General features: G+C 37.9%; 1 protein-coding gene across 11 annotated transcripts in view; it reads right to left on the bottom strand.

Annotated features, from left to right (window-relative positions):
* Positions 1 to 2325: 2325 nt before the first annotated feature.
* LOC130927168 (PTB domain-containing engulfment adapter protein 1) overlaps positions 2326 to 15069 on the bottom strand; it is a 118199-nt gene continuing 105455 nt past the window's right edge. For 7 of the 11 annotated variants that reach the window (XM_057852795.1, XM_057852792.1, XM_057852788.1 and 4 more), the window contains 5 exons: positions 11588 to 11674; positions 11240 to 11464; positions 10957 to 11092; positions 6747 to 6841; positions 2326 to 3012 (listed from right to left, as the gene is read on the bottom strand). In XM_057852795.1, the coding sequence (XP_057708778.1) occupies positions 2941 to 3012; positions 6747 to 6841; positions 10957 to 11092; positions 11240 to 11464; positions 11588 to 11674 (615 nt within the window). In that variant the 3' untranslated portion in view covers positions 2326 to 2940. Of the gene's footprint in view, positions 3013 to 6314; positions 6326 to 6726; positions 6842 to 10956; positions 11093 to 11239; positions 11465 to 11587; positions 11675 to 15069 lie in introns of all 11 variants that reach the window. The other 4 variants (XM_057852790.1, XM_057852799.1, XM_057852789.1 and 1 more) reach the window with 4 other exon arrangements.

Consider the following 15069-nt stretch of genomic DNA (forward strand, 5'->3'; position numbering starts at 1 on the left):
AGTTCAGAATTTTTGACATTAGGCTTAATCTTCGAGTTAGCGGGGGATAAATTAGCCGGTGGAGTTGATTTCAACAAATTCCATGCAGTTTGTCAGTTATTTGTTAGTTTCAGGGCTCCCGAGTGGCTAAGCAAGCGTGAGTCAATGGTGGTTGAAATCAACTCCATTGAGTAGTTAAAACTCCGCTAACTCGAAGATTAAGCCTTATGTGAATCACTAATCTTCCCCTTTAAATTCAATTATCAGAAAGTCAATTGCAAGCGATGACATTTTTCTGTTGTCATTCTTATGTTGAGGCAGCAAAGGAAGAAAAATTGATAAGAAGTAACTAATAAATTTTTTCTATAGTAACTTAGTTACTTTGATAATAAAGTAATCAGTAAAGCAACTACCGGTAGATTACTTTTTTGAGGCGTAATCAGTAATTAAATTACTTTTTCAAGGTTTCTGTGACAACACAGAATATAACTATTGAATCCAGAGAAGGATCATCTGACCCTAATCAGATACTACAGTATCTACTGTATTGTGAGCGTGGATGTTTTCATTTGTTATTCGCATTCATAAGGGCACCCTAGTTGATACCCTAGTTCAGGGGTTCTTAACCTGGGTTGGATCGAACCGCAGAGGTTCGCCAAAGGCGAAGAAACACAGAGCCCTATTTTCGTATGTTGATTAAATCTAGGCAAAGTGGCTTTTTAGACCAGGTTTTGGACTGGTTTATTCCCAATTTATATGCTTAATCAATTTCTTTTAACTCCTAGTCCTCGATCTGATGGGAGGAGGAACTGGTTTGCTCAGTGGAAGGTTGACACACACTTGGTATGAGGGAATACAACAAACCAATGGGCAGCATGGTCTCAAATTTTGACCTGTTTGTAAAACATGCTGTAGAAATGAGAATAATTTTGGACGGGAATATGCTAAATTATTATCTTGGTAGCTTAGATATATCGGTTTTGAATTTGGAAAAAAAAAATTGCTTTATTATCTAATTCCGAAGGGTTCGGTGAATCCACATGTGAACCTTGTGTGGTTCGATACCTTTAGCAAGGTTAAGAACCACTGCCCTACTTGAAACTTACAGGTAGTCTCCTGGTTGCGAATGAGTTCTGCTCCTACGCTGGCGACGTAACCCGAATTTCCGCGTAAGTTAGAATTAACCCTTTAAGTAACCCAAAATAACCACAAATCTACAAAATAACTATAAAAAATGTACGATACATCATGCCAAGATGTTGGAGCTAAGTCCTAGCTAGACAGCAAGCTAAGCTCCGAAATGACTATGTCAGACGTCCGTGTGGTTTGCTGACTTCATTCACCTGCTCATGACATCAACACTTGCAGAATGAAACTAAAATAAAAGTAAAATTAAATCAATTCCATCTTCAATAACAGCAATTCAAAATCTGTGTTTATAGCTATCTGCTGATACAGCAAAAACAATCAACACACACGATTAGCATGTATCAGTTAGTGTTCGCACATCATCAAAAACAATCACATCAACTCGCTCCAAGTATTCGACGACAATCGAAAACACACAATAAACTGGATGCTTCACAAGCTTGCAACTTTTGCCCAGGCAAATGGCTCTTCTTCTTCGTGTGTACATGCGCTCTTCTCTGTGCGCACAAATACGTTCTTTTTCGTACGTACATGCGCTCTTCCCTGTGTGCACAAATATGTTCTTCTTTGTGCGTATATGCGCTCTAACTCGTGTGCGGAAATACAAGTAAAGCTAAAAATTAGAGGGAACATTGCCTTTACTACTTTTTGTAATTTTCTTTTTAAATTTATTCTCAATTTTAGCTATTCAGAGTTGTCAGGTGTTGTCTGACTCCATTTCGGTCAGTTCTGTAGTCCAAAAAACATGTTGGGTTTTGCATTGTTAATTCATAACTCTAATTATGTTTGCTGACTTACCCAATTTATTCCTTAGAGATTTAGGATTTCATGTCTTCAAAGGTTTTTAGCAATCTATTTCAAATGTATTCCATTAGGCAAAATTAGGGTTCACTTAAAATGAAAGGTCGTAGCAACCAGTTTTCTTTTTTGCTGATCAGCAAAACATCAATGAATTTATCTCAATGGCTTAAGACACCAAGCAAAAAAAAAAAAAAAAAAGTCAAATAAAAAAATTTAAATCAGTTGTTTGTGCATTTGACTGCTAATTTGAATGTGTCATAATTTTACAAAATAATGGAAGGTTTTAAACTTGATTTGTCGATTAATCAGAATGATCTGATTACTAAAATAAATTAGTTGCAGGCTTCCATACACGTTACAAAACAGTGATGCAATTCAACATAATAGATAGCGTGCTTATTTTTACGGTAACATTTTATTTTGAATAAGTTTGACAGTATTAAAGAAACCAACAGTAAAAATAACGGAAATTGTACTGCTTATTGACATTACATACAGTAGGTCCCTCCCCATCCAAAAAGTGCCTCATGGTGCAAGACATGTTAGACAGCAATAAACACAAGAACAAATGAATGTGAAATTGAGAATAATATGTACTAAATTTAAACAATACATGTTAATGATAAGTAAAGTATGTGACGTTAAAGTAAGTTTAAAAACACACACATTCCATGTATTTCATAGCCCGTATTTGGCATACGTAATTGAAATGACTCGTACGTAAAAATCTAGTGTACCATTGGACATCATTACTTATGAACAGCTCTCTGTGCAAGCAAGTCAAAAATATCCCTTCCAGTTTTTACAAAAATATGTCTTCTCTAATGGTTAAGACCTGCTAATATGGAAAAAAACAAACCATCTAAATTCAAATGGAAACCTCAAGATGTAAGGTTAAAAAAAAAAAAAAGTGACATCCCAACTCACACAGGAAGCGGAATTTGGCACTTGTACAAAAATCGTCCAAACGATTTTAAAGAAGACGACAATGAATTACATCTTCGCGGACAATCAGGAGCGACCGTCGAGCGGATCCAGAGAGAAGACGGCGCCCTCTAGGGTTAATCCCATTTTGAACCCCTCCTGAAAAACACATTGAACAAACAGTGTGTATACTACAATAAAATTACAATTACAGAATAATTCAGTGAAACAACACAGGACTGGAGTTTGAAAAAAAAATGGCTTTATCGTGCTTTTAAATCAAAGATGAGGCGTGCATCAACTTGACAATTAAAAACTTTATGTGCTGGTATGTAAATAAAATAAATAAAAGCCTCCTGGGACAAAGGTTTATCACAAATACCAATACAGACTATAACAAAATATTTCCGATTTAACATTTATTAAGACTAGTGACCAATTGTATGTAACACTAATGATTAAACAATTAATGATTGGTTCTCAAATTGGAATCCGGGGGACTGTTTCTGTAGCGAAATATTATGATGAAACATTAATCTTTATTTACATAGAACTTAAAATAAATAATATAGCATAATACTTCAGCAGTTACTTTTTTTCGGCTTTAGCTTTGAGCCAGTAAAAAGCTTAGATATGATTGTGATGGGTCAGATATTTTAGAAAAATAAGTCTTTTTAAGGGTGACATGAGAACAAATGCATATTTTTTGAGGACTTGCTATTTTCGGGGGAAAGTAAAGGCATACCTGTCAACCTGAGGCCGTTGGCAATCTAACAAATAGTGACGTTTGCCCTTACAAATTGGTGACTAATCTTACAGCGTTTTATATAGCGTGCAATATGAAACAAAAATAAAACTCAATTTTTAAAATAATATGAATTTATTGGTAATATTGTCACATATCACCTGGTGCAATCAAAGAATAATATCTTGATCTTAATATCATGATTACTAAAATTTAACAGTGACTTTTGTTATAATTGTATGTAGCACTTTTGGCAATTTCCATCATGTCTTTTGATCGCTGCACTTCATGGCACTTCAGTTCGCAATTCAGTTTGACTTGCAGGTAGTTCGTTAGTTTGTCCATTTATAAATTAAAAAGGTCAATTGATAAAATTAACTTACCGATGCAATCTTTGAGTCAGGGAACATTTCTTTTGCTAATTCTGAGAAGTGATCAGCAATAGTTGCAGGCAAATTGTGTTCGGCAACAAAATGGCAGCATAAAATCTCCGCTTTCGTCACTTTTCATTCTGCAGACTTCATCTTTATGACCAGTGTTGTTAATCATACTTTAAAAAAAATAATTGATTACTTACAAATGACTTCTCCCAAACAGTAATTAAGTTAGTAACTCAGTTACCTGAATGTAAGAGTAATTAGTTACTTGGCAAAGCAACTGGTGTTTATCTTTCATGTTTAAAAAAAACAAAAAAAACCATAGTAACCTTTGCTATGTTTGGAAGTCATTTAATGTTGTGAATCAACCTTCAAGTTGTTAAAATTGCTCCCGTTCTTGCATTAGTTCCCTTCTATCTACTTGCGACATGTGAAAGTTTTAAAACTGTTTCATCATTTAAAGATAGATTCAAGTTAGGATTTTGCCAATTTAGGAGTATTTTAGATAAAAGGTTACTTAGGTTCGCTAGGAAGGTTCACTACAAAAGAGCCTTTCTGAGAAGTCTACTGCTTTAAGATGGCGGCTGTTTCCCAACGCCAGCAAGTGTATCATTTCGCATCTAGTTCAAATACATGTGATAGCTAGCGTAGCATCATGCGGGCGTAGTCTGTAGCTGTCGGCTACAGCCAGGTATTATTGGAGCCACCTAGCCTAGCATTGCGTTTGCAACGGCGTCACAACTCCCTCTATTCCACTCCCCTGTCTCCGTGTCTCTGACTTTTCTCGCGTCATTCAACCAATGTAGTAACGCATAGTAACGCATTGTATCGTTGCCGAACGGTGACAAAATCCGGACGGAGAAAAAAAACGTAATGCATGAAAAACGTACAGATTTTGAACGTACGGCGTACACATTTAAAAATCAGTGCTCACTTGTACAAATTACGCCGAAACCGTACAACTTGACAGGTATGTAAAGGTGACTATGGGTTTGTGAGAAGAGAAAGTGTAAGTGGAAAGTCCATTTGTATTTTGAAAATTCATTTGTTCAAAATGTGAATTTCTTTCCTTACTAAATGTTGACATATATGATAAAAGAGTTTTGACTTAATCCTTGAAAAAATACAAAACTATTCTTCTCAAATGACATTTTTTTTTCATTAAAAATACATCTTGTATCCAATTTTAACTTCAGTTGTAGAAGTACCACTTAAATAGTAATGCTAAGAGCGATACCGGGGGTGGTGCATGTGAACATACTTTTTGCCATTCTAGAATAAAGTATAATTGCACATTCACTCAGTGGGTGGCAGTGGCGCTCTCATTTTCAGAGTGTTCAGTATTTTTTAACCAAACAAGAGCACACAGCAAAGAACACTGGAGTGCTACGACGAGGAAATATGACGAAGCGTATGTAGCGTTTTGACTTTTGGCTTTGACTTTTGATATAGTAAGAGACGAGAAAAGACCACTCTGATTACGCTGTCTAAAAATGTTTGCAGCGGACAACAGGAAGCCAAATAAATTAAGATTTCACTTAAAAACATTAGACCCCAATCACATTGAGAAGCCGCTTGATTTTTTTTTCTCGGCAAAAACGTGCCGAATATGTCAGCAATCGTCCTGCTTTGTTTCGCAGAGTTACATCATGAAACCAGCGAACACTGTTAGCATCATATAAGGTGGCATACAGAGTTGCTCAATGCAAAGGAGCTGATACTGCCTGCAGCAAAAATAAAAACTGTCTCTCTGCCCAACGACATTGTGATTTTTGTTATATTAATTTGTGTTTTTTCGGCGTAATTGTTTGGAATATCGTCCTCATGAGTTAAAGTTGCTAATCAATTTGAATTTATTATTATTTATTGATTTAATGTTATTTTTCAGTATAAAATGGTCAAAAAATATACCTTGAGTGCATTTTTATAGTTTGGGTGTGGCTTTTTTGTCTTTTATGTTACAAACAAAACAATGTTAATAAAGTTACACTTTATTGTAAGTTACTTTATTTCTTTAATATTAAAAAGGAGACAATGTTATTCAGAGATTTATTTAAACTTATAATAATAATTTTACGGAGAAATGATGCTATTTACAGTGGCGGCAGAGTTGGGGAGGGCGCAATACATTTACGACTTCCTTGTAGGGGAATAACCAAAAATAATTGAGAAGCACTGAGTTACAGTAATGCAATTATTTTTTTTAAACCCCTTCTGGGTTATCCAAGATCCCAAAAATTGTTGAACATCTGAAACGCTCAGATTGTGCAGTCGCCATGCATTACATCCAAACAAAAGTACAAAACATTGAACAATAGCATGGAGCAAAAAGTACAAACCATCTTTGACGCTGCATGAGAAAAGGACAAAGATACATGTTTAAAAGTCGGAAAATTGTAAAAATGTAAAGAATTGATCAAAGCATTCCCACAATTAGAGGAAAAAAAAGTTTGAAGGAAATGTCTGCCTTGAATCAAAAGCATTTACACTTGTGTAAATAGCAGCAAAAAAAAAAAAAAAATTAACAAAAACTGTTAACAGGACAGCAGCTACGATACTTATTAACTCATTGGCCGCCATTGACGGTCCACTCTATTCGTACTAGGAAGGGTCTGGATAGCCCTCGTTGTCAATGGTGGTCAAGGAGTTAATGGCCAAGGCTTTAACACTATCTTGTGACAACAAATAGGACAAAAACAAGCTAAAAGAGCAGGTTAAGAAAAAAAAAGCGAGATTTACTAAACAATGTACCTGGAAAGCACTCTGCTCACCTGCATTTCATCCAGCTTCGACTGAATATCTGGAGGAAAGTCAGCTGAACCACAAGTGAAGGGATCGAACGGTTCTGCACCAAACAGGTCTTTTCCTTCAAACAACATATGAATGTTGAGACATTCAATCACCATTCAGAACATAAACTTCAGTTTAAGCCTTTAAAACAGGGGTGTCAACACAGTTTTTATTGATCCGCAGCAAATTATGAAAATATCATTGCATATGCGCTGCACAAGAAGCTTGAGTTCAGCCTACATTCACTTCTCAGCTCCTACACTGGATGGAGCTAGTCACTTAAACTGTGCCACACCATTAGCTTCAGACTTGACGTGCCGAATAATCAATGTTGGACACTGTACAGAATTTCAGTATTTTGTTTTACCTAAGCTAGCTTGGTTGTGAGTTTCTTGACTTTTTCTTTTGTTAGCTGTCACTGGATATTTTCTGTTAGTTATGCACAGTTTGTTTCAGTACTGTAAATACAAATGCATATATTGAAATATCCTTATACCTGTGCAGTATTTTGTTGCTTGTAGCCCTTAACTCATTCACTGCTACTGACAGTTATAGACATAAAATCCAGTTCAACTGAAAAACCTGGCATTGAGTGATCATGTTTCACTGCCATCGACGGCGATAGACGTCCAATATAATTTGACTGGGCACCACTGTCAGCCACCCCAGTCAAATGGATTGGGTGTCCATCACTGCCAATGGTAGCCATTGAGATAATACAAAATAAATAATAATAAAAGTCAAAAATTTTATCCAAAATGGACGGCGGTGCACCTATTGTTTTTGGACTGAGTGCAAAAATGTGTCTGACAGAGCAATTTTTGAAGAGGTGGACGTAAGGGAGAGGCGCATGAGAACCTTAAAGGGAGAACGTTGCAGGTGATGGTGACGTGCCCCCAGTAGCTGTAACTAGGGTTGTTCCGATCATATTTTTTTGTTTTAGTTTGAGTATCTGCCGATCCCGATATTTCACCATCCGATTGCTTTTTTTTTTTTGCTCCCGATTCAATTCCAATCATTATTCCCGATAATTTTTCCCGATCATATACATTTTGGCAAAGCATTAAGAAAAAATTGAATAAAACTCGGACAAAGTACATAAGTACATAAGTATTGTATTTGTTTATCATGACAATAAATCCTCAAGATGGCATTTACATTATTAACATTCTTTCTGTGAGAGGGATCCACGGATAGAAAGACTTGTGACTTTGTGTATTGTGACTAAATATTGCCATCTAGTGTATTTGTTGAGCTTTCAGTAAATGATACTGCAGCCAAGCCCCAATGCATGATGGGAAGTGGAACCATGATGGGAAGTAAAACCATGACTGTGTGTCGTGCTACCAATGGATCTATCTTCTCTGCTTTGGGAAATAACTTAAGGTGTTAAGACAAAGATCAATTGCCACCTTCAGGGGTGCACATAATTTTTTTGCCCAGGTTCTCAGAGGAGGACCTGGAGATGTGACTTGGTCCTCATTGAGCTTGAGAGCCGACCCGCCTAATGCGATAAATTTATGATAAGCTTTACTGAGAGCCAATTAACTTTAATTAATTATATTAACAATTAATGCCTGATTAACATCAACTGGCACAACAAAATTGCCATTACTTTGAAGTGAAATGTAAAGAAATAAACATAAACGCACTAATTCAAAATAAAGGGCATTATACGGCTCCCACATTAACTCCAAGCCTTTTTAAAAGTGGGATGTCCTCCTCATAAGACCTCATTGAACGTGCATGTTTAGCTTTGTAAAATACGAGCAAAAACACGTTTGTCAGTGCACGGCGCTGTTTTCATTACCTTTATTCCGCCACTTGTCCATAGGGCGAGTACGGTGCTGTCTGACATTGATAGTTTGCTTAATTGCCACATGCTATCTGTTTTTTTCGTGCTTTTCAAAGTTTAGATGGCTGAAATTCTTTGACCCTACATAAAATGCGCTGCTCTTATCGGCGAAATTGGGATTCTCACGGCACATTTTGTACCGCATTTCCGTGCGAGCATCATTTCAAGTCCTTTTTTCGGTAGCTCCGGTGACGTCTCTGTCGTCTGTCTGTCATTTGACGGGAGTGGGGGAACACGGAAGTAATTACTCAGTGTGGCCTGCCTCTTCGACATTTTGAGAAGTTATTTTCTCGTGTCCGCCGCAAATACAGTGGTCAGCCATCGGTACGCAAAAGCGTATGGAAACCGTTGAGGGCCAGCGCGTTTGTCTACGTCCAGTACGCATGCGCGCATGCGGACCACTTATGTGCACCCCTGGCCACCTTGCTTCCCCACATTGCTTCCCGTGATATTTCTAATCATAGGGAGAGGGATTGCATGGTTATAGCCAATTTAAGAATGGCTCCTAAGGCTGCCAAAATTCACTCTACTCATTTTGTGATGCCTTTTATCTCTCTATATAGGTAAAACGGCGTCATTACAGATTGAGCGCAACAATGAGTGAGAGGGTCGTGCAGTGCATATATTAATAGCGTTAAATATTTTAACATGACACATTTTTTAATAAATTAATTGCCGCTGTTATCGGGATATTTTTGATAACCCTACCTTAAGCCTAAATTAAAGACTCTGGATGAGTGTAGCATATTATGCCTGTAAAGTTAAATACAATTAGAAAGCGATTTAATTAAAATATATATATATTTAAAAAAGGCATGGCTGATATTTTTTTGCCAATTCCGATACTTTGAAAATGACGTGATCGGACCCGATGGATCGGCTCGATCGGGACATCTCTAGCTGTAATGTTCGAGTGTGTGCGTTAGGCTAAATAACATTGGTTTGGCGAAGGACCCTCGAAAACCGAGTGCATCTGATGAACTCGGAGCTGCCATCATTCTGGGAGGCTTGACGCAGGACCTCCAACCGCTGGACGTCGGTGTAAACCGACGTTTAAAGTCAAGTTGCGAGCGGCATGGGAGCTATGGATAACGAATGGCGAACACAGTTTTACAAAGACTGGGAGGCAGCGCCAGGTGGGTTACGCCACAATTTGCGAATGGGTTGTGGATGCTTAGGCTTAGGTGTCTGTGTGCGCTGTTGTTCATGCTTTCGCCTAAGTCTGTATAATTTCTGGGGAGAGGGAGATGTACGAAAAGGAGACTGAGGCCATGTCTTCACGTAGCAGGGTATTTCACAAAAAGAAGAACTTTTCCTACGGTTTGGCCTTTCATCCACATTCACACGCACATTTTGGGCATTGAAAATGAGGGTTCTTAAAAAGTCTGTCCAAAGTGCAGCTGTGCGAATTCTGCATTTGTAGCGCCATCATGTGGACAATGAAAACCAAAGATTTCACTGTGGATACGTCACAGACCGCAACAAACCAATGTTTACATTTGGAGTAAACATGGATACCTTTGCAGTGGGTTTAGATCTAATTATTATGCAGGTGCTTTTTGCTTCGGTTTATTTACAAACTCTTGCAGTGCTTCATATCGATGAACAAATGTGAAGGATGGGTGTATTATGGATATTATTTTTCGCGCATTGTTATGAATGTACATAAAAACGAAAGAATTCGGTGGCTGTGGAAGCTTTTTTGTTTTACAAACGTGCTGGTGTAATTATTTTTTCCGGGCGTATTAGGGCAGGATTCTCGGTTTTAAAAAACAAAAAACCCTGCTAGGTGTAGACATGGCCTGACTCTGACAAAGACTAGAGGAAACCTGTCGTGTTTGTTGGAGACCTAGCTCGGCTATTCAGTTAGGATACAGAAGATGAGGACTTTGATGGATTTGTGGATTGATGTGAGTACTTTGTTAAATTCTTTAATAAAGTACAATTAAATTCAGTTTTGCTTCCGCTGCCTTTAAAAAAAAAGTAAAAATATGCTAGCACACACACTAGCGCGCATGCTAGCACGCTAACGTACGATTTTCATGCGCCCAATAATATGGTGCACCTTGTGTGTGCGTTAAATACAAAAATATCACCCGAAAATGAGCCTGCGCCTTTTAATCGGTGCGCCCTCCGGTCGTGAAAATACGGTAAATACATTTAAAAAAAAAAAAAGACGTTTTTTTTACACAATTGCGGTCGTCTAGTTAACAAATGAAAGTGGAGCGATTTCAAGTTGGCCCTAGCATCCTTTATATTTCAGAAAGTGGTCCTCGGAGAAAAATGTTTAGACACCCCTGCTTTAAAATGAACAAATAAATAAATTGACTCCATACCTATGTTTGACGACAATATTGTTGGCGTTGTTGGGCAACCGTTGCTAGCTTGTGTGGGCACCAGCACGGTCCCAGGGGAGAAAGGAACCATGTCGAAAATGTCTGTAGACTGCGGTTTCGTGGATATGCTTCCTGCCTGTGTAAAACAGCAGGTCAAAGTGTGAGTAATTAATAAAGAAAGGCCAGACAGAGATAAAGTTAAATGGCAGGAGATACTGTCATTCGAAGAAATGGACAGCAACTGAGGCGAAAAAAAAAGAAAAGCAACGAGAAGGAAGTTTACGCGAGGTCGTGGGACGCTGAATCCCTCGGAAGGTTTAGGAGGAAGGAAAGTGGATTTGGCAGGCGGGGGAGTTAGTAGGCCAGTAGACAGGTTGGAGTCTGGCGAGCTCATAGGTGTGAGGGTGACAGAGGAGGTTTCCAGACAGGAGTTGATGTCATGACACCAGAAGAGAGAAGAAGGCCTCTGCAGCATGTACGCTTCGTTAACTTCATTTATATATAACGGCTGAGAAAAAAAGACACTTTATTAGTCAAGTGCTGCAGAGAAATTGCCGGACAGGTTGTAGAATGTGAATTTTGCAATTTGGGCCTATTAATGAGAGCAAACCACTGATTTCTTTGTTCATACCGGGGGCACGTGTGCGATCATCAACTGCTGTTCGAGATCTTGAAGCTGCTTCTTCAGCTCAGAGTTTTCTGTTTCCAGTTCTTGAATCTGTGTTTGTGAAAAACACAAAATACAGAAATACGTATATGCTTAACACCTCAAAAAAATGTATGCATTCCCCTACCCTAAAACTTCTACAGTATAACAAAAATACGTTCAATAAAAGACTAACGTGACAACAATTTCACACACTCCCGCTTATTGTATGCAAAAAAATAATTTACCTCGTCATCATTTAAGGCGCACCTGACTATAAGCTGCCACTCACCAAATTTGACACGAAAACGGCATTTGTTTATTTATAATATATACTATATATATATATTATATCAATCTAACTTTTGGTCATGATAAGAACTGTACACAAGGAGAATAATGTCTGGGTGACAAGTCAAACTTGTAAACAAAACTAAGTGTACCCAAAACAAAGGAGAGAAAAAAATAATTAAAAAAAAAAAAAAAAAAAAAAAAAAGAAAATAACCCAAAGCTAATGCAAACAAGACTCAACCAGACATCCGTCACAAGGACAGATAATCATTTGGCTCTGTAAGCGTACAGACAGTTGACTGTTGATAGTAGTATTGTGCCATTCTGTAGAAACATGGAACTGGTCAATTGGTCACTGAGTGCCCTGGACAAGATCTCTCGACAATGCGACCAGAACCTGGACAACCCCCAGTCCCGGGCAACACTTTCAAGTCTAGATTTATGGAGGATAGCTGGGGAAAATGGCGGCTTCTGTGTCTGACCACACTTGAAGTTGAAGACATCGAGGATGTGTATCTTTTTGTTACGCTGCTGGCTGCAATTCTTCTGCAGGGGCTCGGAGCCCACCTGATTCGTCGGATCATCATGAAAGTGCTGGAAAGCCAACGGAGATCAGTGAAATTGGCCACTACTGCCGTCAGCGCTATCTATTGAGTGCACGCCAGCTTCAACAAGGTCTGTGATGATATATTACAGGTGAAGAACGACCTAGCTGCATCCAACACTGCCACAACCAGAATGGCAATGAAAATTACTACGGACCTGTGCAACTTGGAGACGAGCGTTCGTCGGAATGCAGCAAGGAATGAAAACCGCGACGAGGATTAAATCGACTAAAGGGGGTGGCAGACACGGCCTGCCATGTGTCCTCAGCTATTATTTATCTTCTGGATCGAATCAACAGAGTGAACTAACCTCTGAATTATGAACTAATGTACTGGATTTAATCAACATGACGAACAAATCGCCGCGAACGACAATGACTATTGGGAAAATGATCAATCAAGGAGAGGAAAAAAACAACAACCCTGTAATCATCACAAAATCTGAAATGTCAAAATTGTTATTCGATAATTTCTGCCTCCTATTGTATACTGTGGGCGGGCTTCAATAAGCTTCGTTTTCTCCCGTCAGCCCTTTTCTTTTCGGGTTGAACTAAATGTAAACACAAATGAATGCTGTATGTTTGTTTGGATCTGTCACGCCTGAAAGGAAAATAAAGAAAGAAATCATAAACTGCACTGGAGTATAAACCGCAGCTGTCCTCACTATATTACGGGATTAATACCAAAAGATGTTCACCACTTTATTTGACAGTGGCATCATAAGACTGTCATAAGACTAAATGAGCCACCAAGAAGCTTTGAACCAATAGGCTGCAAAGCTTAATTGCTTCAAGAACCTTCATTTGGCCGTCATTGCTCCCTTGAGGGAGACAGTCAACCTCTGCTGCCACCTGCTGTCAACACTGCTGTCATCCAACATGCCTCCTAGCATGCATTGCAGCACGGCAGATGTACATAACAATAAAAATTCATGTCCTGTGCTAATTATTTATTCAGTTACTGTTCTAGTTGTTTCAATAATTTCTGGTTATGGTATTTGGTAACACTTTATTTGACAGTGGCGGCATAAGACTGTCATAAGACCATCATGCTTATGACATGACACTGCCATGAGCACTAATGAATGCTTACGACCAACGTCATTTTGTGCCATCCGGCAAATTATCTTACTTTTGAATGGATGAAAAACATCCGAGCTGGACATAAATGGAGTTGGTGACCTAATTAGTGACTGTCATAAGCATTCATTAATGCCCATGACTGTGTCATAATTATGACAGTCTTCTGGCAGTGTCATGACGCCCCTGTCAAAATGTTACAAACCCAAATAAATCAACAAATAAGCTGCACTGGACTATAAGCAGCAGGATACAAAATGAGGGGTACAAGTAGCGGCTTATAGCTTGAAAATTAGTCGTTTCTGCATTTATATTTAAGAGGAAAATTACTAATTAATGAGTATTTATCAGAGTATTTAGATCATTAAAGTAATTCATTTAGTATTTCAGTAAATTGAAATCACTTGTAAGGAGCATTTCAATTCTTTTATGGGTATTTAGGACACTTTTAGGGAGTAACTTTAGTAAACTTTAATTAGCGGTATTACGTAAACTGTCAGGGAGCATTTCATTATTATTGATTAGGGATGTACCGATCAGATCACGTGATCAGAAACTGGGCCGATCAGGCCATTTTTTAGAGGATCGGAATCGTGTAAAAAGGATCAGGTTTTTAATTTATGCTATATATAATAAAAACAGATATTGTGCTGGCTAGAGTCACCAGTGTGTAGAGTCAGTTAGCATTTTACAGTAAATTAGTGCCACCTCGTGGTCATAATAATTCACTGCATCCATCGTGTGACACAGTTTGGAACACATGCTGGTTCACTTTCACAGTACACAGCCTGTCGGTCACAGTTACGCTACTGAGTGCTTTCTGTTATGTTTCTTCCTTCGAAAATATCTGTCTGTAATAGAGGTGCAACAATTAATCGACAACTAATTGATTAGCAAATTTGTCGACAACTATTTTGATAACCAATTAATCATTTAGGACTTTCTTTACCTTAAACTTGTCTAAATTCTTGAAATTATAACATACATATAACTTCTCAGGAGTAAATCTTTTCAGATTTTATTCATTATATTTTTGTTAAGTCAAAGTAGGACATGAACAAAAAAACGCTTTTAATTTGGAAAACAACATTTTTGCCAATTTTCGGACATCTTACTGTCTAAACTAACTTCTTAATAAGGCTGCAACAACTAATCGATTAATAAATTAGTTGCCAACGAATTTGATAATCGATACAGTTGAAGGAAATAGTTATCCATTTTGTCTTCATTGCTACTTACAACATGCCGAAAACAACTTCAAGGTAAATTGTGAAGGTAACTGAAAGAAGTGAAATTTATCCGATTCATCGTTTAATTAATTGTCCAATTAATCGATTATGAAAATAATCCATAGTTGCAGCCCTAGTCTGTGAGCATGTTAGACTTATACCAACCTGTTAATATGCCTTATATGTGTGTTTATGAAGACAAGCTATATGAACGAAATTTGTAAATAAGTCCTGCTGTATGGAAGCTATAGCATGTAGCTCA

The sequence above is a fragment of the Corythoichthys intestinalis genome, chromosome 12 (genome assembly GCF_030265065.1).
Source record: "Corythoichthys intestinalis isolate RoL2023-P3 chromosome 12, ASM3026506v1, whole genome shotgun sequence".
In the NCBI taxonomy this organism is placed as follows: Eukaryota; Metazoa; Chordata; class Actinopteri; order Syngnathiformes; family Syngnathidae; genus Corythoichthys; species Corythoichthys intestinalis.